Below are 23,535 nucleotides of genomic sequence, written 5' to 3' on the forward strand. Positions count from 1 at the left end.
GGGGATTAGGTGTCCGACGCCACGCTCATCAGCGCCGAACGTTAGGGGATTTTTGTATCAAGGTTTCCTTCCTCTTGTTGCCCAATAAGGCCTCTCCTTCAATTGAACACAGAACAATCACAAGCTGAAGAGTATTCGAGCGTTCGCCGCCATACGCTGACTATATCGCCAAAAGGTATATCCAATAATTGCCGGTTCCGCCGGCTATCCATCGTTCCACTGCACTTTGGCCCAAGAACACAACAACAACACCAGATTTAATATTGGTTCTCCCGAGATTATTGTTTGCACCCCGTAAGTTCGCATGGCATGAAGCTACACCGCATCTAGCACGTTTCTTAGAAAAGAAAGAGTCGAGAGCAGATGAGGCCCGGAGTCAAGTACGCAGTAGCGCTATGAAGCAGACCCCTTCCCTGGCCGCCTCCGGCACACTCAAAAGAACACCAGTCGGGAACGTCGAATAAGTAAAAGTCCCTCAGTTTCACCTTTGAGATCAAATGATCTCTCCAGCTTGCTAAGGGCTCACGGAAATCTTTTCCGCTGGGCGCTGATGCCCTCTCCAGAGACTAGCCTTCGAAGTGAAGGCCAGCCTATACCTCCTTATTCGCTTCCCCTTTACGACGGCATTGCTGCAGTCGTTCCAGGTACTAAGCCCCCCCGGCACGGCAAGCCTAGGAGCCGCGGGTAAATTCATCCGCGGAGGGGGGGGGGGAACCTAACCTAACCTAACCTAACCTAACCTAACCAGTCCGCGTCCAGACGCCACGAAAAACGGTCGACTCCACGTCGCTCCGCGCCTTTTCAAAGTTAAGAAAAATCTTTAAAAATAGTTCCCGCGTACTAAGTGCAGTGTGTTATACGTCAAAAGACGCGGAAAATTCCGCTCTTTCGTGTAGTGCTATTTTCATTATCCCAGGTTTTCTTTTTCGATTTTTTTTCGACCAAAAACATTAAAAATTTCAGTTTTTTCGATTTTAAAAATATTATCAGTGCAGTAAAAATTCTTAAGTGAGTTCTAATAGATAGAGCGCAGTGTGGTGCGTATTTCGACCATATTTGGGTCGATAAGGACACATATTTGTGGATTTGGCAGACATTACAGTGGTAAATTTCAAATAACTTTTTATAACGATCTACAACCATATCTTTTTTATACATCAAACGATAGCCCTTGTCAGACGCGTCGTTTGATACCAATATTACATCAATCCGACTGAAACTGGATTTTTCAGCGGCTGAAAACTGATTTTTCAGTCGCCAAATCGCGGCGCTTCAGTATTTTACAACAAGTTATATATAGAACGGCGCGCAATTACTTCAGCTATCAGCAGACACATCTTTTTTGGAGATCGGGGCACTGACAGCCCCTGAAACCTGGAAAAAACACTATTATTGCAAATATTTTGCGTTCTAACGCCCCTGGGTTTTCGAACACCATAACAGCAGAACCGGCGTCGTCTGGCGCATCAGACGACATCAAGATTTCCATTTTTCGCTTAATAGTTCCTGAGTTATAAGCAATTGTAACTTTCAACCCAGGGTTTCTACAGGATCCACTTCAGATAAAAATAAAACTTTGACTTCATCGTATCCGCAACTCTTTTCTGCTCCGGAACCGATTTCTTCGCTTCTTCACCACGTATCACCAGCTCCACCAGGAGCCAAAATTCCTGGTGATCACCAGGAACTGCCTCCTCACCAGCACCATCGGGTGGACCTCGTCGCGGGCTTCTAGACGACACCAAACTCCAGCATCAGCAGTGCAGCGGTGCTGGAGTTATCCCGTGCGGAAGCACCAGGTAGGGTGGATTACCAGCCTCATCTCCAACACCAACTCCACATACACAGAAACACACCGAGCTTGGGCTCATTCAAACCGCCTCTTCAAGCCAAACAATAATATAGTCATACAGTCGTCCGCAAACCCACCTTTCAACCCCCAGGTTGAGTTTTTCCCCCCCCGCCCCTTAAATTTTTACCCCCCCCCCCCTCCGCACCCCCCCGAGTCATATATCATCTGAATCGGCTGTTAAAGGCGATTCTAGTCCAATAGACCAAATCCAGTTTCGACCCCCCCCCCCCCACCCATCACGAAATAATGTTACCCCGCACCCCACCCAAAATCACAACCACCGCCTCACCATCTCCCCAAACATCCTTTACAACCGCTAGGCGGAATTTGGTGGACAATCTAAGTCCGGCCTTCACTCGAGAAGCTCCCCCCGCAGAGTCCACCTACATGGAGATGGCGAGGAGTTTCAGACTCAAAGGCCTGAACGCGGTTTCACTCTCTCGTAACCTCAAGAGTGAGCTGAAAACTATAATTACAGAGACAATCGACGGTCTCTTCGGAGTCGTCGCTATGTTAGACCCTACCACCCCCTCCCCTTCCAAACCCCTCACACCTCCGGCCAATAGCATCGACAATAACACAAGCAACAATACACCACCCGTCGATAATACACTACTCCTAAACAAGCTAGAGGCCCACTCTCGGCTACTCGAGGAGAGCAACAGGGCCCTGCAGGAACACTCCAGGGCATTAAAAGCGCAACCGCGACCTACACCGGCGGTACCACAGCCTGCGGCGGCGGACCCGCACAACATTTATAAATCTTACGCTAAGGCTACCGCAGCCCCCAAACCCCCTGCAGGTCCCTCTGTTGTTGTATCCGGAGAGGGTCTCGACACCACCGAGAAATTAATCACCGAAATCAGAAGCACGGTCAACTTCCGGCAGGGGGGATATGCCCCTATCAGGGTGACACCACTATCAAGAAACAAAGTGAAGCTCGTCTTCGAAAAAGACGAGCACAAATTGCACACACTCACACAATTACAGAACCATAGCGCAATAAAAACCCAGGAAGAAAAGCGGGTCGACCCGATGATAATTCTCAAAGGGATAAACAAAAACACGAGCGAAGCAGAACTCATCAACACAATTAAAGATCAGAACCATACATTGATTGAACACACTTTCAGCATTAAATTCAAGACAGTTAACAGAAACCACACTCTTTACAATGTGGTTCTAAACACCACCCCCTCTGCCTGGAAGGCCTTTACCGATCTAGGCAGAATTAACATAGGCATGCAAAGGGTCCACAGCGGCAATTTTTCACCATTTAGGCAGTGTCAAAACTGCCTAAATTTCGGACACACGAAGAGCCGCTGCCCCGCTACCACACCCACTTGCGCCAAGTGCTCTGCAAATCACCCCACAGCAGAGTGCAAAGAACAACCACAATCACACAGGTGTGCCAATTGCCACGAACACAACGCACAGTTCAAAACAAACACTAACACACAACATCGAGCCGACTCGGAAAGGTGCCCCAAAGTTAGCGCAATGCGTGCCCGCGTAGAGGCCAAGGTCAACTATATATAAAACATGCATAAAAACATCAAGTTTATACAGGCGAACCTAGACCGGTCTCGCAACGCTACACAAGAACTTAAACACCACTTCATCACAAATAAACTCGACATAGCCATTATATCCGAACCATACACAAACAAAAACACAGTTAAAAATATTGCAGGACTCCGCGTGTTTCAGTCCGATTCGGCGGACACAACGAAAGCCTGCATTATAACCAGTACAGACATAAACGCACACATCATCTCACAATTCACCACAGGGAATATAGTAGTTATCGCTATACCCACAAAGACAAGAACACTATACATAGCATCGGTTTACGTTGAACCAAAAACCGACGCTAACAACACGCTAGATACACTGGACACATTCATAAAAACATACACCAACTCAAACATTATAGTTGGCGGCGACTTTAACGCGTGGCACCAAATCTGGGGCAGCTCTCGAAACAACATCCGGGGACAGCAACTGATAGATATCATGAATTCCAATAATATATACATAAACAACACAGGCAACACACCCACATTTGAAACAATAACACACGGAACGGAGAGGTCATCCATTATCGACCTCACGTTCACATCAATACACACATACCATCACATACACAAATGGGAAGTCAAACAACGTTTGTTCCCATCAACACAACACAATCCAATTAAATTTAAACTAGACTGTAGAACAGACCCTATTCCACACACCATGAATAGCAGTACATTTAAATACAACACCAGCAAAGGCAATTGGCACACCTTTAAAGAAACACTACACACCGCAATGATTAAAGATAAAATAACAGAAATAAACATATCGACCCTAACACCCGATCAACTAGACCAATTTGTATACTCCCTCGCCAACACCATAAACAGCGCCTGCCACAACTCATTTGCCCTTAAAACAGGACACACAAAACCCAAAGCACCCTGGTGGAGCGAAAGCCTAGATCAACTTAAGAAACAATGCATTAAACTACACCACAAAATACACACATATTCCAAAAACAAACAGACACCCCCTACAGACCTCTTAAACAAATATCACGAAATTAAACTCTCATACACAAATACTATCAGAAGGACATCCACCGAACACTTCAAACACTTCTGCGAGTCGCAAGGTGCAGAAGATGTCTGGTCCATCACCAACAAATTACTAAAATCTAACAACAACATCCAACCCCGCACCCTTAAGGTCAACAATAAATTTACAAACAACGAACAGGAGACATCACAGGCATTACTCACACATTTTTATCCCGACGACACCCCAGACACGGACGCCAGACACACAAATATGCGCAACAATTCTGGTATACTACCCGACACGGAGGACGACCCTCCCTTCACGACATCCGAAATTATTGCAGCACTCGACTCCATCAGTCACACCAAAGCACCGGGCAATGATCACCTCACCAGTGACATCTGCCAGGTCTTTGCACGCAATTACCCAGAGCTAACCACACAACTCATGAACCGCTGCCTACAAATAGCACACTTTCCGACTCCATGGAAGGAAACAGTAATAAAAATAATTCCCAAACCCAACAAACACGATTACACAAACTTAAGCTCATTCAGACCCATAGGACTAATCCCCGTGTTCGGGAAAGTTCTAGAAAAGCTATTTACTAAACGCCTCACCTTCAACGCGCATAAACAAAAACTGCTAAACCGAGCTCAATTCGGCTTCACCGAACAAACTGGTACAACACACGCTCTACACAAAACTCTAGACACAATAAATAACGCCAAACAGCACAAACAACACATCATAGCCGTATCCCTCGATATTAAGGCCGCGTTTGACAACGCCTGGTGGCCGGCGGTATTGAGCGGATTACGTGCGGTAAAGTGCCCACACAATATATTCAAACTTATCCAAAACTACCTCACAAATAGAACAGTTACACACCAAATGGGCAACACACGAACCACTCGCAATACACAAAAGGGATGTATCCAAGGGTCGGCATGCGGCCCTATACTCTGGAACATTATCCTTAACACACTACTCAACACACCACTCCCATCAGGGTGCCACATCCAAGCCTTCGCCGACGACGTTCTAATATTAACCACCGACACAGACATTAAAACATTAGAGGACAAAACTAACCACACACTCAAAATCATTAAAGAATGGGGCGATGGAGTCAAACTACAGTTCGGACCCGACAAAACCCAGACAATGGCCTTCTCCAAACCAGCACAAAATTGCAGCCTAACTTTCAACAACACCCCACTTATATTCACAGACAAAATTAAATACCTAGGCATCATTTTAGACAACAGGTTAACATTCAAACACCATATCGAACACATAACCACTAAAGCAACCCAACTATTCAACAAACTATCTATTTACACACGACCCACTTGGGGACCACACCCCGAGAACATCAAATCAATATACAAAATGGTAATAGAGCCCATCATCACGTACGGGGCCTCCATCTGGGGCCACGCAGCACTTAAAAAATATAATCGCAAGCTACTTCTAAAAACCCAACGCGGCTTCGCCATCAAGACCACCAGAGCGTTCAGAAATGTATCTACTAACGCTGCGATCGCAATAGCGGGATTCGTGCCGCTTGATCTCAAGGTTCTTGAATCATGTGAGATTGAGAAGGCGCGCATTAAAGGCGTCAGTAGATACATTCCTGACGACATCACCATCGAACAGCCTACACACCACACCGAACTCTTACACCCCGCTTCCAGACCGCTTTTAAAATTCAGTACTCACAAAAACAATCTCAACACACACCTTACAAACAACATTAACATATTCACGGATGGAAGCAAACAGGAAAACGGACAGACGGGAGCCGCGTTTATTGCGTACTCCCCTAACACTCACACCGCCATACACCGATGGAAAAGAAAACTACACCCCACCTGCACCGTATACCAGGCTGAACTGCTTGCCATACAAGGGGCATGCGACTGGGCCATCACACACTCACAAAAAGACGCCAACAAAAACACATACACTTACACAATTAATTCAGACTCCATGGCTGCCCTTCAGACAATTGCCCAACCCAACGCTACACACAAAATAGTCACGCATATACATAAAGCCATCAGCGCCAACACAAACACACAAATCCATTTCAAATGGGTTAAAGGACACCACAACATCATTGGCAACGAGGAGGCTGACTTGGCAGCCAAATCGGCTGCAAACTCACACCTCAAATACACATTCAATGATTGCCCCATGTCTTACATTAAGACAAGGGCCAAATTAGAAACAATAGCAACATGGGAGAAGAGATTTAACAATGAACCAACTGCCAATTACACAAAAAACATTTTACAAGACATACACAACATTAAAAGATTTACTCAACAATTCCCCATCACCTTTCAAACCACTCAATTACTCACTGGACATTCCTTCGCCAAAGATCATCTAAAACGGTTCCACATTACTGACAACGACACTTGCCCTTGCGACTCCAACACCACTCAGACACTTCAACACCTCATCGAGGAATGTCCACGCTTTGCACACATCAGACACGAACACACACAGAAAAATAGAAAATGTAGAAATCCCTACTCCCTATCCGACAATAAACCGCAAACAATACAGTCATTATTAAAGTTAGCAACTAAAATTATTAATTCCCTAAAAGACTTCAACAACCCACCCTCCACTGGCTGATCGTCATCCACCCCACCTGATATCCACTAAAATGTCACTATTTGTTATTATTCTAATTTTATAACTCCATACTTGTTTGTTTTCCCTCTATTTTATAAGCAACTTTTATGTACACATATCAATAACTGTCTTAATGTTTTAATGTAAATATATACGCCACATAAACATACCTTGTTAGATTTAAGCACTTTTGTATTCATCAATATAAGTACCTTGTTAGATTTAAGCACTTTTGTATTCATCAATATATGTACCATCATCCCATCATCGTCACTCATACAACTATGTTCCCATCAACTTAACATAAGATATTTTGTAAACCTACTTTTATACTTTTTCTTTTTCTTTTATTACTTTTGTTTTCTCGATGTTTAAATAATTTCTTCTTTTTGTTTTATATATAAGTAGTTTGTAAGACGCGGACTCTACGCAGGTGGCTGAGGGAAAGAACATGTATCAAATAGCATAACCGACCCTCAGCCACCTCACTCATGTCCACAAACAACATTGTTTTAATTTCAATCAAACCTTTTACTGGAAAAATTACTTAAGCTTAGCTTCCTCGGCCCCGGGGCGGAAGTCGCCGGGGAGGTAGGCCTACTAGCCAATTAAAAAAAAAAAAAAAAAAAAAAAAAAAAACCTAACCTAACCTAACCTAACCTAACCTAACCTAACCTAAAATATTACGTCGACGTTTTACGTCGTTTGTGCCATGTAACTATATCGCGATTTGACAAAATTTAATTTTCATCTGGCGCCATCAATTATCAAGTCCCCAAAACATTAGAACAATATCAAATTTTGAAATATTATGCAATATATTATTTCACAATGCAATATTAGTTAGTTTATTTTATTTTTTTTTCTACTTTTTTTTTTGACGTATGATGATAAATTAAAAGCTTACCCATCTTTGTTAACGAGTTTCGACTGATCTCCATATCACATCTCCATCAACAAATAAAATAAAGTTGTCAAAGATATACCCTTTTTCAAAATAAGTTTAGTTCTCTGTCAATTTGTTAGGCTCCTCATACGTTTTAATAGCATCATACTATTTCTTCACAAAATTACATGATGAATGAATGATAATCATTATTCATATAATTCTCATTCATTATGCATTACAACATCAAAATGTAAATGAAGCATTGTATTCTTAATTTAATATTGACTGTTCGAAATAGATAATTTTTATTTCATAATATTTATATGAAGATCATGAGGGTGATGACTAAAATATTTTTACTCGGCCGATCCGCGCATTTTTCTCAAGTCTGTTGAGATTTACTTGGGTATGTTAGATACATTTTTATATATACTGTTTTGTTAATTTATTTTTTAACAGTTACGTCCTCCATTTAGACTTTATAGTTAGTTTTTTGTGTGTGTTCTTGAACTATTATTGTAAGGCAAGGTACAGCATCAGTCTAACCTCTCCTTGTTCCCAAACTAACAATTTCTCCATATCCTTACGGCTGACGTTATTGTGTGCATTTCTTCCTAATAAGGACAATATAACGAGGTACGCACTCAGGAATTATTTTAGTATAAGATTATGGATCGATGGCCACTGAACCGTTCTTTGTAGTACATATTTTTTTTGGTAGCAGAGCATGGTTTAAAAGAGTTTTATTTTCAGGATGTCATTAAATAATTGATAAGGTCAAATGACGTATGGGCATCACAAGAACGGCGATGGAGAAGATCTAAAAAAAAAAGATTGTTGAAAGTGAAGATATACACCCCATATTTCTGTACGAGGCTGAAACGTAGACCTTGCGAGTCGTGGGAAGACAGAAAATAGACGCTCTGGAACAGTGAGGAGAATGCTTGGGAGTTCGTGGACCGAGTTTCGTAAATACCTCTTGATACTTCAAAATCGTTATTAAGCAGCGTCTGTTTTCAACACTTCAATCTCGCATCCTAACATTCTTCGGACACGTATCTCTGCGTGGTTATTAGTCCCTAGAAAGCCCTGTCATCCAGGGGGAAAGTGGAAGTAGATCGTGACGATCACCTACGTGTCGGCCTGTTCAGATTAAGTCTGCCGATCACTCAATGAGTGTAACAGGTGACTTCTAATAGGCAACGCTGGCGAAATGTCGTGAAACGTGTCACATCTGCCCCTGCTAATACCACTACTACATAACAAGGAAATTTGTGTAATTACATTATTTGTCCTAATTGCTCCTCAGATTCTTTCAGACTATTATTTTTTTCCCTTATTTTCCATCATCCAGTAAAGTTCTAGTCAGTTAAGCGTATAATTTCAATAAACAGTTGTTTTTATTTAAGTATTTGTTTGCTATAGTAAGCTAGTAGTTCATAAGTGTACTTGCTTACCAATATGAATAAATGTATTTTTGTTTGTTTGCTATTGTATTTATTTTGCTATTATACTTTAACAATAAGGATTATCTAACGATGTCATAATCAGGTTGCACTCCTTGTAAATAAATACATGACCAAGTCTTGATCACATCATTTTAGTACTTCTGGAAATTTAAAGGAATTCAGAGAGCATAGGATATAAATTTAAAAAAAAATTTACAAGATTTTATGTTACATTTTATTATTTAAATAATACTTGTTATTTACATTCCATAACGTTTCGTATAATTTTCAACGAATTTACCCGCGGCTCCTAGGCTGGTCGTGCCGGGGGGGCTTAGGCCGCGGAGGGGGGGAACCTAACCTAACCTAACCTAACAAAAAAAAAAAAAACTAACCTAACCTAACCTTTATTATTATTATTTTTTTATACCTTATTTTTTACCTTTATTATTTTTTTAGGTTTTTTTTTGTTTGGTTAGGTTAGGTTAGGTTGAGAAAGGAAGGAAGTTTAGCTTAGCCAACGGCCCCGGCGATAAAGTAGCCGGGGAAGGTAGGCCTATTAGGTGCAAAAAAAAAAAACCTAACCTAACCTAACAAAAAAAAACTAACCTAACCTAACCTTTATTATTATTACTTTTTTTTGTATTATTAATTTAAATTCTTAATTTTACACTTCACTCCTCACACCACGGCTTGTTAGAGTCAAATTAATACTCCGCGTTAAAATTCACCGGTAGGCACTGTTTAGGTTCTTTGCAATCCATTAAATCCCGCCATAATAAATATAAAATCATTTTAGGCTCAGAAACTAAATTACTCAAGCAATAAATACATCCAGGGCATCGGTCGCCTTTTGTTTTTGCACGTGCGCCAGCGAGCGTTTTATTAGGGTCGGGTCTCCTTTGTCACCCGTCTACCACCGAGTTTTCGCCGAATTCGCGAAGCGCATTAAATCTTATTTCACTAGTTTAAAATATCTTAAAACTCAATTTTCTTAAACAGGCTTAAAACAATAATATACATACAATTACAACTTTAAACTAAATTCCACTTTTAATAAATAATCCTCTCAGGTAACTCAATATGTTCCGCTCACCACCCAAAACCATCAGACAAACCCCCTCGCCTATGTTAAATATGTTAAAAAACGTCTCAATAACACACAAAGGCTATTTTCCATAAAAATAATTAGAGGATTTCGCACCATATCAACCTGCGCGGCTACGACTTTAGCCCAAATCACCCCGCTAGACCCCAGAGTCCTAGAGTCCTTTCTTGTACATATTTTCCCATTATTTCTCTTTCTTTTGAGCTTTAAAAGCGTGCTAAACTACTGAGTTTAATTTATAATTTCATAAAACCGCGCTCGTCGTCGTAAGAATAAACTTTTAATTGGAAGTTATAAACGAAACACGTCTCGTTATTTGCAGTATGTAATATAAATATTATAAGCAGAAACTGAACAAACTGGCAGTAGGTGGTTTCGATCCCCACCCGCTTACTATAAAAGAAAGGCCTCAGTGTGCCACGCTAGCGAGCTAAGCTCGCCGCTGAGCTAAGCTCGCTGCTGAGCTAAGCTCGCCAAACAGCCCGTGCTGAGCTGTAAAGGCCCTTAAGGCCAACAGCGAGATTCCTTTCAAAAAAAAAAAAAGCCACGCTAGCATTCGCTGCCCGGTCGTTGACTAGAAAGGTGGTTGGTTTCGAAGCCGCGTACTGTGAGTTCGTTCCATGTTATTTTTATTCGGTGTGATTTTGTGTTATTGTTTTAAGATAAACGGTTGTGTTTTTAGAATATCTAAAGTCGTGTTGTTTTGTTTGTATAAGTCAGTTTTAAGATAATTTTAGTGTGATTTTGAGAATACCGTGTTTTCTTAGTCATCAAGAGTAAATCACTTCATAGGTTATTTCGAATTGTTTTTTTTTAATTTAATTATCACTTCTGGTTGCTAAAAATATATGTACTTATTACTTTTATTTTATCACCACCTTTTCCAGGCGGGTTATACGGTATATAATTAGTCAACTCAAAAGGGACTACGAATTAATATACTTTTTCGAATAATAGTTTAATAACGTACTTAAGTTGATCCAATTTCATTATAAAAAATAAAATAAATACGTTTATTTTGGAACATAAGATAATCATTTGTTGGCCTCCCTATTCATCGACAAAGAAGACAGAGGTTGTTGGCCGAGAGAAAAAGCCAGCGTAAAAAACTCTCGGTACTCTTTTAAAAAAAAGCAAATCATCAAACAATTCTACTATTCTATTCTACAATATTTAAAACAAATATAGCAAATTAGAAGTAGCCTGCCCAGCACTAGTCCCAGGCCCTTTTATCAACTAGATAATCACTAACTTTATAGTAAGCCTTTTTACACAGCTTTTCTTTAATACAATAAAAGGCAGAGATAAAGGGCCTCTGGGATTTTATTAAAGAAGAGTATCCTTTTTCCCAAAAAAGAATTACTAACTTTAGACATTCGTGTGATTAAACGTTTGTCTGATAAGTACTAAACAGTGGTAATCAAAATAATAGTACACGAGACAGAGTGTCTGCCCTGTAACAGAGACTTTAAGATGTTATTTAACACTTATATGTTAAATATCAGTTTGAGAAATTTATAATAGATTTAAATAATGTTTTTGTGCAGATACAGAAAAGAGTTTGCAACAATGTTTCGTTTGATATAATATCATATGGTATGCTACATAGCACACTGACGTCTGTCAAGTTGATTGGTAAAAAATTTCGAGTTATTGAATGTCTAATACGTGGATTCTAGAAAAATTACTAGTGTTCGGATACGCAATTTGTAATAAATTGGAAATTAATGGGAAATTTCATCGGTCTTTCCATAGAAAGTTTGTGAGATATGGCATAATGCGGTCGGCGGGGACGGATGGTGTCGGCTCTTCTTCGAGCAGCGAAGGGGCCTGGCCAAGATTTGGAGGCCGACGACCTCGACCCAGCGAATCCCTCACGTCTACCACCATCGATACAGCAACTTCAACATCACGCCCGTCTTTAACTTCTTCCATTTCAAGGTAAATTGTTTTGTTTCAAAATTAATTTACAAGCGGGGAAGCGGTACCAAATTACCGAGTTACATTTCTCTTCACTAACGTATTTAAATATATAAACTTTCATAATGGCGAGGGCTATTTGTCATCTTTTTTTATTCAATGTTGTGGTTTGGGGCTAGTGCTGGGCAGGCTACCTCTAATTAATTTGATATATTTGTTTTAAATATTGTTTGATGGTTTGCTTTTTTAAAAGAGTACCGAGAGTTTTTTACGCCGGCTTTTTCTCTCGGCCTACCCTCTGTCTTCTTTGCTGATGAGTAGGGATGCCTACAGGTTCGGATTGATTGACGTGGAATAAGTGATACCTAGATGATCTTATGTTCCAAAATAAACGTATTTTATTTTAATTTTATTTTATGATTAAATAACAAATATCCAAGCATTATTGATTATATTTTAGATTCCGATCAGATTTCGAGCAGTTGAAATGCAAGGCCCGAATATTCGGAGAGTCTATGAATTTGTGTCGATGCATCGCCGATGACTACAACAAACGACTTGGGTTTATGGAGAAGCGGTTAATTAACTTAGAACAGAGACAAAGACTTACGGTGGGTGTTACCTCAAATACTTGGATGGTACATACTATGTAATATGTAAGGTATAACCTTCCTTCCTTCACACTAATATAATCGCAGTAGTAGGATTAAGAATATAGTAGATCTGGAACACATTATTCCATCCATTTCCGACAAGAAAGTTTACCAGGGAGTAAGTCCAGGCGGTATAAACTGTTATTTTTGCTAGTTTCACTGCTTCCAGCCCCCTATAGAGCTTATTACATCATTTAGCCTAATGTTATAAGAGTTAGCCAGTTAGCCTGTCTAATTAGACCGACCGAATGGGTTCGGCGGTGCTTACTTGCTTACTTGCTGAATATCGTGTAGTGTAATGGTAGGTTTACACGCTGGCCAAGCCTTGGCAAGTATCGACATTCGTAAGCATGTAAACAGGGCGTTTGGCTTGGCTTGGCTTGGACTGCGTGGGCTTGTGCCGGCTTGCTTCCGATCCAGTCGAGTGTCAGTTTTTTAACGCAGATCAAAGGGCGTTTGCGGCAAGCGCTTGCGATGCATTTACATGTTGGTCTGCGTTTAGAAGCCATTGTGATCTATGTATTTTATTTTATTTTTATTTTAATGAGAGTCTTTCGTTTCTGGAACATTACCAGATGGAACCATGTATCTGGAATCCGATGTAAAAAAAGATCATATCATAATATCATATTATGGTTTGATGATGTTCCAAAGTACGTTAAACCAAATGTAATAGCCGTCACAAGTTCGGTGTCCGCCATGCTTGGATGTATATAGCAGACTGACGCATTCACAAGCGTGTAAACGCAATCCAAACACCAAACGAGAATTGTAGAGGTTTGGCACAGTTTGCAGTTTGCCAAGGCATGGCAAGCGTGTAAACCCACCATAATAAGACTTAACCATTCAGTCAGCGCGCGGCAGTCGCAGAGCAAAGATGTTCGTTCATGTTTGTTTTCTGTGGCCGCGTGCACCATGGCGTGTTCGAAAGAAAAAAAATACTTTGGAATGTTTTTTATTTTTTATATATAAAGTTAGCCAACGCTCGACACACTGATACATTGGTAAAAACAAACATGAATCTTAAATTTAGAAAGAAGGTTCGGACAATCAATCTTATTATAGAATATCTTAGCTGCAAACGATGTGTCAATAAATTTAAATAAATTTTCTGCGATTCTCTAATGACAACATACTAAAGTGTGCCAGCCTGGTTCTGCTCTTGATTTTTACCGAGACATGCCATTTTTATTGACATATTGAATGTATGGAGTATCTATTAAATTACTTACATATCTTAATATATATATTTCTTGTGTGCGTGTGTATGTGACTGAACTCCTCCTAAACGACTGGACCGATTTAGACGAAATTTTTTGTGTGTGTTCAAGGGGATCTGGGAATGGTTTAGATTCACAATTTTGTCCGCTGGACAATGTATTTTTAATTAATTTTCAATTTATTAGTTGTTGTTGATTTTGGAATGTTTTACATTGGATCCGACAGACGGCGCTACCATCGCAGTGTCAAATTTTAAATAATATTCGAATTTTAATTTTAGTCTGTCCCGAAACTTAAAAAAAGTTTTGTTATCATTGTGTTATATCGTGTGTGACCATGTGCTGGATCGTTAGATATTGTCATAACATTTGAATAATAATTTTCATCAAAATGGCTTATTAAAAATTGAAATTTTGAAATTAAAGACGTGTAGACAGGACAACGTCTGTCGGATCCGCTAGTAATAATATAAATTACTAATATAACATTTTAATAGTCATTCAAACTCGGCAACTCCTACTCTAAGGTAGTTTCTTAAGTCACATGGTGACATCCGTCACCGACTACGTACGCTTTGCAAATGAGTAAAATGAGTTAGCACGCGATATTCAGTCCAGTGTAATAGCGAGCTTGCTAATTAGATTTTAAGACAGTCTAATCGTGCAGGTCACACACGACGCGTTAGCCATGAAATAATAAAATACTTGTTGCTAATTTTATTATGTTATCATCAGGGTGAGAGTAACTACTCTGCCATCATACAGAAGAACCAGAAGCTATCACACAAGACCAAGCAAGACGTTAAGGTACTTCTTAACCATTATCTTCAAAGCGATTTACTTTTTTATTTAGACAATATGTATTATCTTACATCTTTAAACGAGCAATTCTTGTATATATATTAATAATTGAAATCTTGGAATTGGATCCAACGATTTTCATGAAATTTAGTATACGGGCATTTCGGGGGCGATAACGCGATCTAGCTAGGAATTTTCTAGAGAATGTCATTTTATTCGTGTTTTATGAATTTAAACATAAACTTACTTTTTTTATTGGAAGAAAAATAACAAAAAGTGGCGTTTGAGTAGTCCAGTTCATATTTTTTATTATTCTGTCGGTATGATCGAAAAATATTATTCATACTTCATCATTTTATATTATTCATATTAGTATGTTTTTCGTACTTAAATATAATTTCCAAAAACACAATTCATAAAAAAAATATCGGTCATCCAGGTACTATATATTAATATGGCACAACGATCTTAAACGGTTTGCAAAATTTGAATTCAATATAATAGTCGTTGCATACAATAATTTTTACTTCTAGCAATAACTGATACGTAGTAAAAGTACAATATACATCGAACATTTAAATTTAAAACAAATATATGCGGGACCCTGTTTGTCGTGGCCGATATCTTCCCCTCGACGCGTCGACGTGCGAAACCGGTGTTTTAAATAAATATCGTTTATATGACGGCAATTTACATAACTTAAAAAATGCCCACCTGGCCGCACTTCTTCGTAGCCAGGTGTAAACATGTATGATTTCGATACATTTATGTTAGGTACTTACAATTATTAATTATATATCAAATTTAAGCTTTTTTGTGGCTATGGGTGCCCAGTTAAATCTGACCGCAAATAAGGGTTACCTGCTGTTAAGACTCTAACATACGCCGATGACTTTGAGGATTTGACCTCTACTACAAACAATAATTTACTAACGCCATCTAGTCTAACAAAATAGTGAATAGTCTAACAAAACTACGTGAATACGAAACCAATTATTAGCTAAATATAAAAATTTATAAATAAATATTGGTCTAGAAAAAATGGTGGCTGCCAATTATTTAACTAGTACATACATGATTTTTTTACATGTTTAATTCGTTCTGAGGTTAAAACTTTTTAATGTCAGTATTGCCATAATACCGAAACCGAGTCATCATCATCAGCTGACGATGGACTCTGATGGTTGGTACTGGATCTCGAGGATGGTAAGCAGTAGACATACCGTCATTGAGCTCGTTGTAATCAGCTCAGCGAGACGATACAAGAAATGTGACTATATGAACCTGATGATGGACTCCGAAAGTGAGTAGTGGATCTCGAGGATGGTAAGCAGCAGACATACCGTCATTGAGCTCGTTGTAATCAGCTCAGCGAAACGATACTAGAAATGTGACTATATGAACCTGATGATGGACTCCGAAGGTGAGTAGTAGATCTCGAGGATGGGAAGCAGCAGACATACCGTCATTGAGCTCGTTGTAATCAGCTCAGCGAGACGATACAAGAAATGTGACTATATGAACCTGATGATGGACTCCGAAGGTGAGTAGTGGATCTCGAGGATGGTAAGCAGCAGACATACCGTCATTGAGCTCGTTGTAATCAGCTCAGCGAAACGATACTAGAAATGTGACTATATGAACCTGATGATGGACTCCGAAGGTGAGTAGTGGATCTCGAGGATGGTAAGCAGCAGACATACCGTCATTGAGCTCGTTGTAATCAGCTCAGCGAAACGATACTAGAAATGTGACTATATGAACCTGATGATGGACTCCGAAGGTGAGTAGTGGATCTCGAGGATGGTAAGCAGCAGACATACCGTCATTGAGCTCGTTGTAATCAGCTCAGCGAAACGATACTAGAAATGTGACTATATGAACCTGATGATGGACTCCGAAGGTGAGTAGTGGATCTCGAGGATGGTAAGCAGCAGACATACCGTCATTGAGCTCGTTGTAATCAGCTCAGCGAGACGATACAAGAAATGTGACTATATGAACCTGATGATGGACTCCGAAGGTGGGTACTAGGTCTCGAGGATGGTAAGCAGTAGACATACCGTCATTGAGCTCGTTGTAATCAGCTCAGCGAGACGATACTAGAAATGTGACTATATGAACCTGATAATGGACTCCGAAGGTGGGTACTGGATCTCGAGGATGGTAAGCAGTAGACATACCATCATTGAGCTCGTTGTAATCAGCTTAGCGAGACGATACTAGAAATGTGTTATATGAACCTGATAATGGACTCCGAAGGTGGGTACTGGATCTCGAGGATGGTAAGCAGTAGACATACCATCATTGAGCTCGTTGTAATCAGCTTAGCGAGACGATACTAGAAATGTGTTATATGAACCTGATAATGGACTCCGAAGGTGGGTACTGGATCTCGAGGATGGTAAGCAGTAGACATACCATCATTGAGCTCGTTGTAATCAGCTTAGCGAGACGATACTAGAAATGTGTTATATGAACCTGATAATGGACTCCGAAGGTGGGTACTGGATCTCGAGGATGGTAAGCAGTAGACATATCATCATTGAGTTCGTTGTAATCAGCTCAGCGAGACGATACTAGAAATGCGACTATATGAACTTATTAATATTTAATATTAAATAAATATTAGGTAATATTTACTATAATACCACTATATTTCTTTGAGTTTATTGAAAAAATAATCAATTTCAACGATTCGTCTTCCAGTTGAAATTTTAAATATTTTTCTTGGTTCTGAAACCTACGAGTGCAGCATGTTATATCTAAGCCCGAAAATGAAATCAGAGTCAATCAGACCCATTACCCACCTTCGGAGTCCATCATCAGGTTCATATAGTCACATTTCTAGTATCGTCTCGCTGAGCTGATTACAACGAGCTCAATGACGGTATGTTTACTGCTTGCCATCCTCGAGACCCAGTACCCACCTTCAGAGACCATTATCAGGTTCATATAGTCAAATTTCTTGTATCGTCTCGCTGAGCTGATTACAACGAGCTCAATGACGGTATTTCGACTGTTTACCATCCTCGAGATCCGGTCCCCACCTTCGGAGACCATTATCAGGTTCATATAGTAAAATTTCTTGTATCGTCTCGCTGAGCTGATTACAACGAGCTCAATGACGGTATGTCTACTGTTTACCATCCTCGAGACTCAGTATCCACCTTCGGAGTCCATCATCAGGTTCATATAGTCACATTTCTAGTATCGTTTCGCTAAGCTGATTACAACTAGCTCAATGATGGTATGTCTAATGCTTATCATCCTCGAGACTCTGTACCCACCTTCGGAGTCCATCATCAGGTTCATATAGTCACATTTCTAGTATCGTCTCGCTGAGCTGATTACAACGAGCTCAATGACGGTATGTTTACTGCTTGCCATCCTCGAGACCCAGTACCCACCTTCGGAGTCCATCATCAGGTTCATTTAGTCACATTTCTAGTATCGTCTCGCTGAGCTGATTACAACGAGCTCAATGACGGTATGTCTACTGCTTACCATCCTCGAGATCCAGTACCCACCGTCGGAGACCATTATCAGGTTCATATAGTCAAATTTCTTGTATAGTCTCGCTGAGCTGATTACAACGAGCTCAATGACGGTATTTCTACTGTTTACCATCCTCGAGATCCGGTCCCCACCTTCGGAGACCATTATCAGGTTCATATAGTAAAATTTCTTGTATCGTCTCGCTGAGCTGATTACAACGAGCTCAATGACGGTATGTCTACTGTTTACCATCCTCGAGACTCAGTATCCACCTTCGGAGTCCATCATCAGGTTCATATAGTCACATTTCTAGTATCGTTTCGCTAAGCTGATTACAACGAGCTCAATGATGGTATGTCTAATGCTTATCATCCTCGAGATCCAGTACCCACCTTCGGAGTCCATCATCAGGTTCATATAGTCACATTTCTAGTATCGTCTCGCTGAGCTGATTACAACGAGCTCAATGACGGTATGTTTACTGCTTGCCATCCTCGAGACCCAGTACCCACCTTCGGAGACCATTATCAGGTTCATATAGTCAAATTTCTTGTATCGTCTCGCTGAGCTGATTACAACGAGCTCAATGACGGCATTTCTACTGTTTACCATCCTCGAGATCCGGTCCCCACCTTCGGAGACCATTATCAGGTTCATATAGTAAAATTTCTTGTATCGTCTCGCTGAGCTGATTACAACGAGCTCAATGACGGTATGTCTACTGTTTACCATCCTCGAGACTCAGTATCCACCTTCGGAGTCCATCATCAGGTTCATATAGTCACATTTCTAGTATCGTTTCGCTAAGCTGATTCCAACGAGCTCAATGATGGTATGTCTAATGCTTATCATCCTCGAGACTCTGTACCCACCTTCGGAGTCCATCATCAGGTTCATATAGTCACATTTCTAGTATCGTCTCGCTGAGCTGATTACAACGAGCTCAATGACGGTATGTTTACTGCTTGCCATCCTCGAGACCCAGTACCCACCTTCGGAGTCCATCATCAGGTTCATTTAGTCACATTTCTAGTATCGTCTCGCTGAGCTGATAACAACGAGCTCAATGACGGTATGTCTACTGCTTACCATCCTCGAGATCCAGTACCCACTTTCAGATTCCATCAGGTATCAGGTTCAGCAACTTATTTTACTTGGTTGTACAAGTTGCACTTGAAACTTGACAACTCTAAATTTGAGTTTTGTTTGGGTAGGTACTTATATACATATACTTATAACATACAATAATTTCCGAAGTTCATGTCCTCGCCTCACTTGATATTTCTTTTTATATTTTGGCATTCCTAAAAAAATCCGCGGGTAAAAACTAAAATACGCAAATATTTAATTATTATTGGCTTCGACACACAAGCGTAGTCCTCCCGTCGCAAAGCGTTGAGGTGGACTGAAGAGTGAAGACAAGCCGCATGCAGGGCTCGCGGGTGTGAAATTGCGGAGGGAAGCCCATTGCGCTTGAGTTTATTTACCTTTTATTACTTTCCATGCCCAGGAAACGAATTAATACAATTTTTTTTTTATCAAAATAATAATATATGCTATATCTAATAATACGTTTAAGATTAAAATAAATCGCATAAACCGTTTTGGAGCGAATTTGTAATTTATGTCTAATCTACGGTTCGATGGTAAATTTTTTTTTGGGAAATTGGTATTGCTTTTATCTTTTTTGATTTTATCAATCGATACAGTAGGCTTCAACCCACAATATATATTTTTTTCAAATGCATATGAGCGACAGTTCTTCCAACAATTTAATTTAAACTAGGGCTAGTTGACCGATTTGAGCACTGTTCAAGCCTTAATGATAAATAATTGAGCGAGAGATAACGCATAACATATTTTGTCAAACGAAGATAGCGAATGCCGCCTGTGCGACGCTTTTAAGCCATTGCGCATGCGTCGAATGTTAGTGTTCTCGAACTGAATAGTTGTGGCATTTTTATTCTAACATTAAAACCAAGTTGTTTTTGTTTTAATTAACTTAATTAATTAATTTTACATGCCCAAATAAAACAACAATGTATATATAAAACGTCGTTTATTACGAACTCCAAGACTGCAAACACAACAGTTTTGTTTTGCAGCATTGGTCACCTGGGTTCTTCTTTGGGTTTCGTTTTCTCTTCCTCTTTGACTGCTTATCTGGAAACCAGGTTATATAAACTTGCCCTATTCTCCGATTTTTAAGTTCCTGTGGCAGTCTTCCTGATCTATCCATGACCATAACCTCAGTTTTAGATATATTTATGTGTACTGCAAACTTCTCACTTGATGCCAAGAAAATAAATCATTGGCACTTCTAAGGTTGCTGATTGTATCTCCACCAAAGTGTAATATTAAACAATTTTTTGGGCTGAAAAGTGAAGAATCTGTCACTTCTGGAAAGTTTTTAGCCGTTCATTATTAGGTTATTGACTAAAGTATGTCTGCTGCCAGAAAATTTACATCTACCTTTGAGGCAGACATTTTTTAAGTACCTATTTGGTATAATTTAAAATTCATTTTCACAGGTAATTACATAATATAAGACTGAATGAATTAAAGCTAGGACTTTAATACAATTTGTCCATTTGTTTTTTCTATTTCTAAAATGAAAACATTTATTTCATAAGTACTCAATCAAATTGAAAACTGATAAAATTGTCTAAGATCACAATATTTTTTACTTTATAATTTTATTTCTAAACTGAAAAAAGACTTAATTTGTCACTTTGTCGCTTATTGTTAATAACCAAACAATGGCCGTAATTTCTAAGAAACTTGAATTCAAACTTGTGTATTAACAATATTATAATAAAATTTTCTTTATAAAGTTAGTAATTAATATGATATTTGCATGCCTATTATTATATGGCTCATTAAGCTGCATTATTTATAATTGATAAAAAAAGTGTCACTTTCTTTACAAATAAACTAACTATGATCAAGAATTAATTAAAGACCATGTTTGCTTACCATTACTTAGTATTGTTCTCTAAATTTTAAATTTCCAAGTTATATGATCTACTTATTTGTTTTGTAAATTTAAATTATTCGTAACTTTCTTCTATATTTAAAATTACTAATTAAGTTCAATAGTGCAATAGTCTATGCTATCATGAAATATACAAAAATAAAATGTACTGATGGCAGCAAGGGCACTTATCTTGTTCATGCAGCTTTTTATGATTAAAAGACCAAGTTTTCTCAAAGCTTTGTTTTGAATAGATCTTGTTCCATTTTTACTGCATAGGCTTATGTGGGTGCCTTCACATAAGGGCATAACCGGCAACGAAAAAGCTGACAAAGCTGAAAGCTGCATGTGAGGCACAGTAACACAGTAAAGGAACAGTATTGACGTTTCAGATTCAGTATCCGTTACTTTTACTGATTATTTCGTAAATATTAAGGAAAACATTTACACTCTGTGGACGGGAATGTGGAAAGAAGATCAGGAAAACAAGGGAAAGTGGTATGGAAGTATACGAGATAACCTACCTATTAAACCATGGTATGACAAATTGAAAACGAATGAAAGTCGAGATTACATTACAACAATAAACAGATTGAGATTTGGTCATAATACTGCTCCGTCACACCTAGCAAGACTTGGGATTGTTTTAAACAATAAATGTAATCACTGTCAAGCAGAAGGAACAATCCACCATATTATATTCGATTGCCAAAGACCCATATTCAATTCAGACTTGTGCTGGCTAGTGACCTTAGTGTGACCAATGCATATAAGTGTGTTTCTTCCTCCCGCCCGCAGCCACTCAAGGTTTTACTAAAAGATCCAATATCCTACAAACCTATTTATAATTACATAAAAGATACAGTTCAAAAAATTTAAGTGACTAAATTTAGTGATCCACTTCAGTCCAAACTCCAAAATACTGAACATTTTCCATTTTTTTTTCTTCAATTTATCTCTAGTGGGAAAGGCAACGGGAACATTTTCCAAATAAGTTATGACTTAAAAGTCTAAGTTACCAGGTCATAAGATTAAAAATAGAAAAAAACAAATTAAAATGTACTACATATAAGTTTACTTTATGATTACAAACAATACACCTAGATGGTATAAAGGTTACAACAAACAAGTATCGTTAATATTTACTGACAAGTTGTAATTTATTTTTCAAATAAAAGCCTAATTTTAAAAACTTACATAATATCATGTAATTGTTAATAAAAGGGTGCCCCCAATACTACTAAAATGTTCAAATTTCAGAAACTATAGCTTAAAGGAAAATAAATAAACATTTATCTATACTAATATGCTGTTATTCTTCATATTTTCTTTGTAATTTTTAAAAATATTAACAAAAATCTAAAACAAAGTTCAAACTTATAAACTCTAGTTTAAAACATTAAACTTTACGCAAACATATAAGAAACCAAGAAGGGTAAAATAAAAATTATAACTATTTAATAACTAACAAAAGTTTCCGTTAAAACGGTCAAAATATACTATTGTGTACTAATATGTAAAACCTGGCTAGGTTTTTTTTTTAATGCACCTAATAGCCTACTCCCGGACGTTGGGCAACTCTGGGCCGTGGAAAATCTGATAATGTTTGTTTATTCGTTTAATTATTTTTATTATTCAGAATTATACTTATAACAGTCATACAATTTTACAAAAATACATTATACAATTTTTAATTATTATTCGGAATCACATTTCAATACAATTTAAGAATACATTATAAAAATATTATTTCTATTTTATTATTATTCACAATTACATTTTGACAAAAACATCATACAATTTTAATGATTTCTATTAATTACTATGGTCCCTATTTCTATGCAATATTTTACTAAAGTATCTCTTTTATCTCTATTCGGCAATTCCAATGCTATATTCGACTTTTCTAGTTTTCCCACATCGATCTGTTTTTCCAATTTCATTCTTTTATAGAG

At 38.7% G+C, this 23,535-nt stretch overlaps 1 protein-coding gene and 1 long non-coding RNA gene across 2 annotated transcripts; one reads left to right on the forward strand and one right to left on the reverse strand.

Annotated features, from left to right (window-relative positions):
- The first annotated feature begins 12,175 nt into the window (after positions 1-12,175).
- Positions 12,176-15,580, forward strand: LOC123689832. The gene is made up of 4 exons (XM_045631503.1): positions 12,176-12,455; positions 12,895-13,045; positions 15,043-15,114; positions 15,548-15,580. The coding sequence occupies exons 1-4, from the start codon at positions 12,292-12,294 to the stop codon at positions 15,578-15,580; spliced, it is 420 nt and encodes a 139-aa protein (XP_045487459.1). The 5' UTR covers positions 12,176-12,291.
- A 5,068-nt stretch (positions 15,581-20,648) lies between these two features.
- Positions 20,649-23,288, reverse strand: LOC110996192. Its single transcript, XR_002600276.2, has 2 exons — positions 22,105-23,288; positions 20,649-20,980 (listed from the first exon to the last, which is right to left on the reverse strand). It is a non-coding gene; the product is annotated as an uncharacterized LOC110996192 (long non-coding RNA).
- Between the last annotated feature and the right edge of the window lie 247 nt (positions 23,289-23,535).

Source organism: Pieris rapae, chromosome 15 (assembly GCF_905147795.1).
Source record: "Pieris rapae chromosome 15, ilPieRapa1.1, whole genome shotgun sequence".
Taxonomy (NCBI): domain Eukaryota; kingdom Metazoa; phylum Arthropoda; class Insecta; order Lepidoptera; family Pieridae; genus Pieris; species Pieris rapae.

Excerpts from the sequence above, each read along its gene's own strand:
- LOC123689832 (XM_045631503.1), top strand. The coding sequence starts at position 12,292 with ATGCGGTCGGCGGGGACGGATGGTGTCGGCTCTTCTTCGAGCAGCGAA. Across the intron at positions 13,046-15,042 it reads AACAGAGACAAAGACTTACG|GGTGAGAGTAACTACTCTGC; the intron begins GTGGGTGTTACC and ends TGTTATCATCAG. Across the intron at positions 15,115-15,547 it reads AGACCAAGCAAGACGTTAAG|GTACTATATATTAATATGGC; the intron begins GTACTTCTTAAC and ends TCGGTCATCCAG.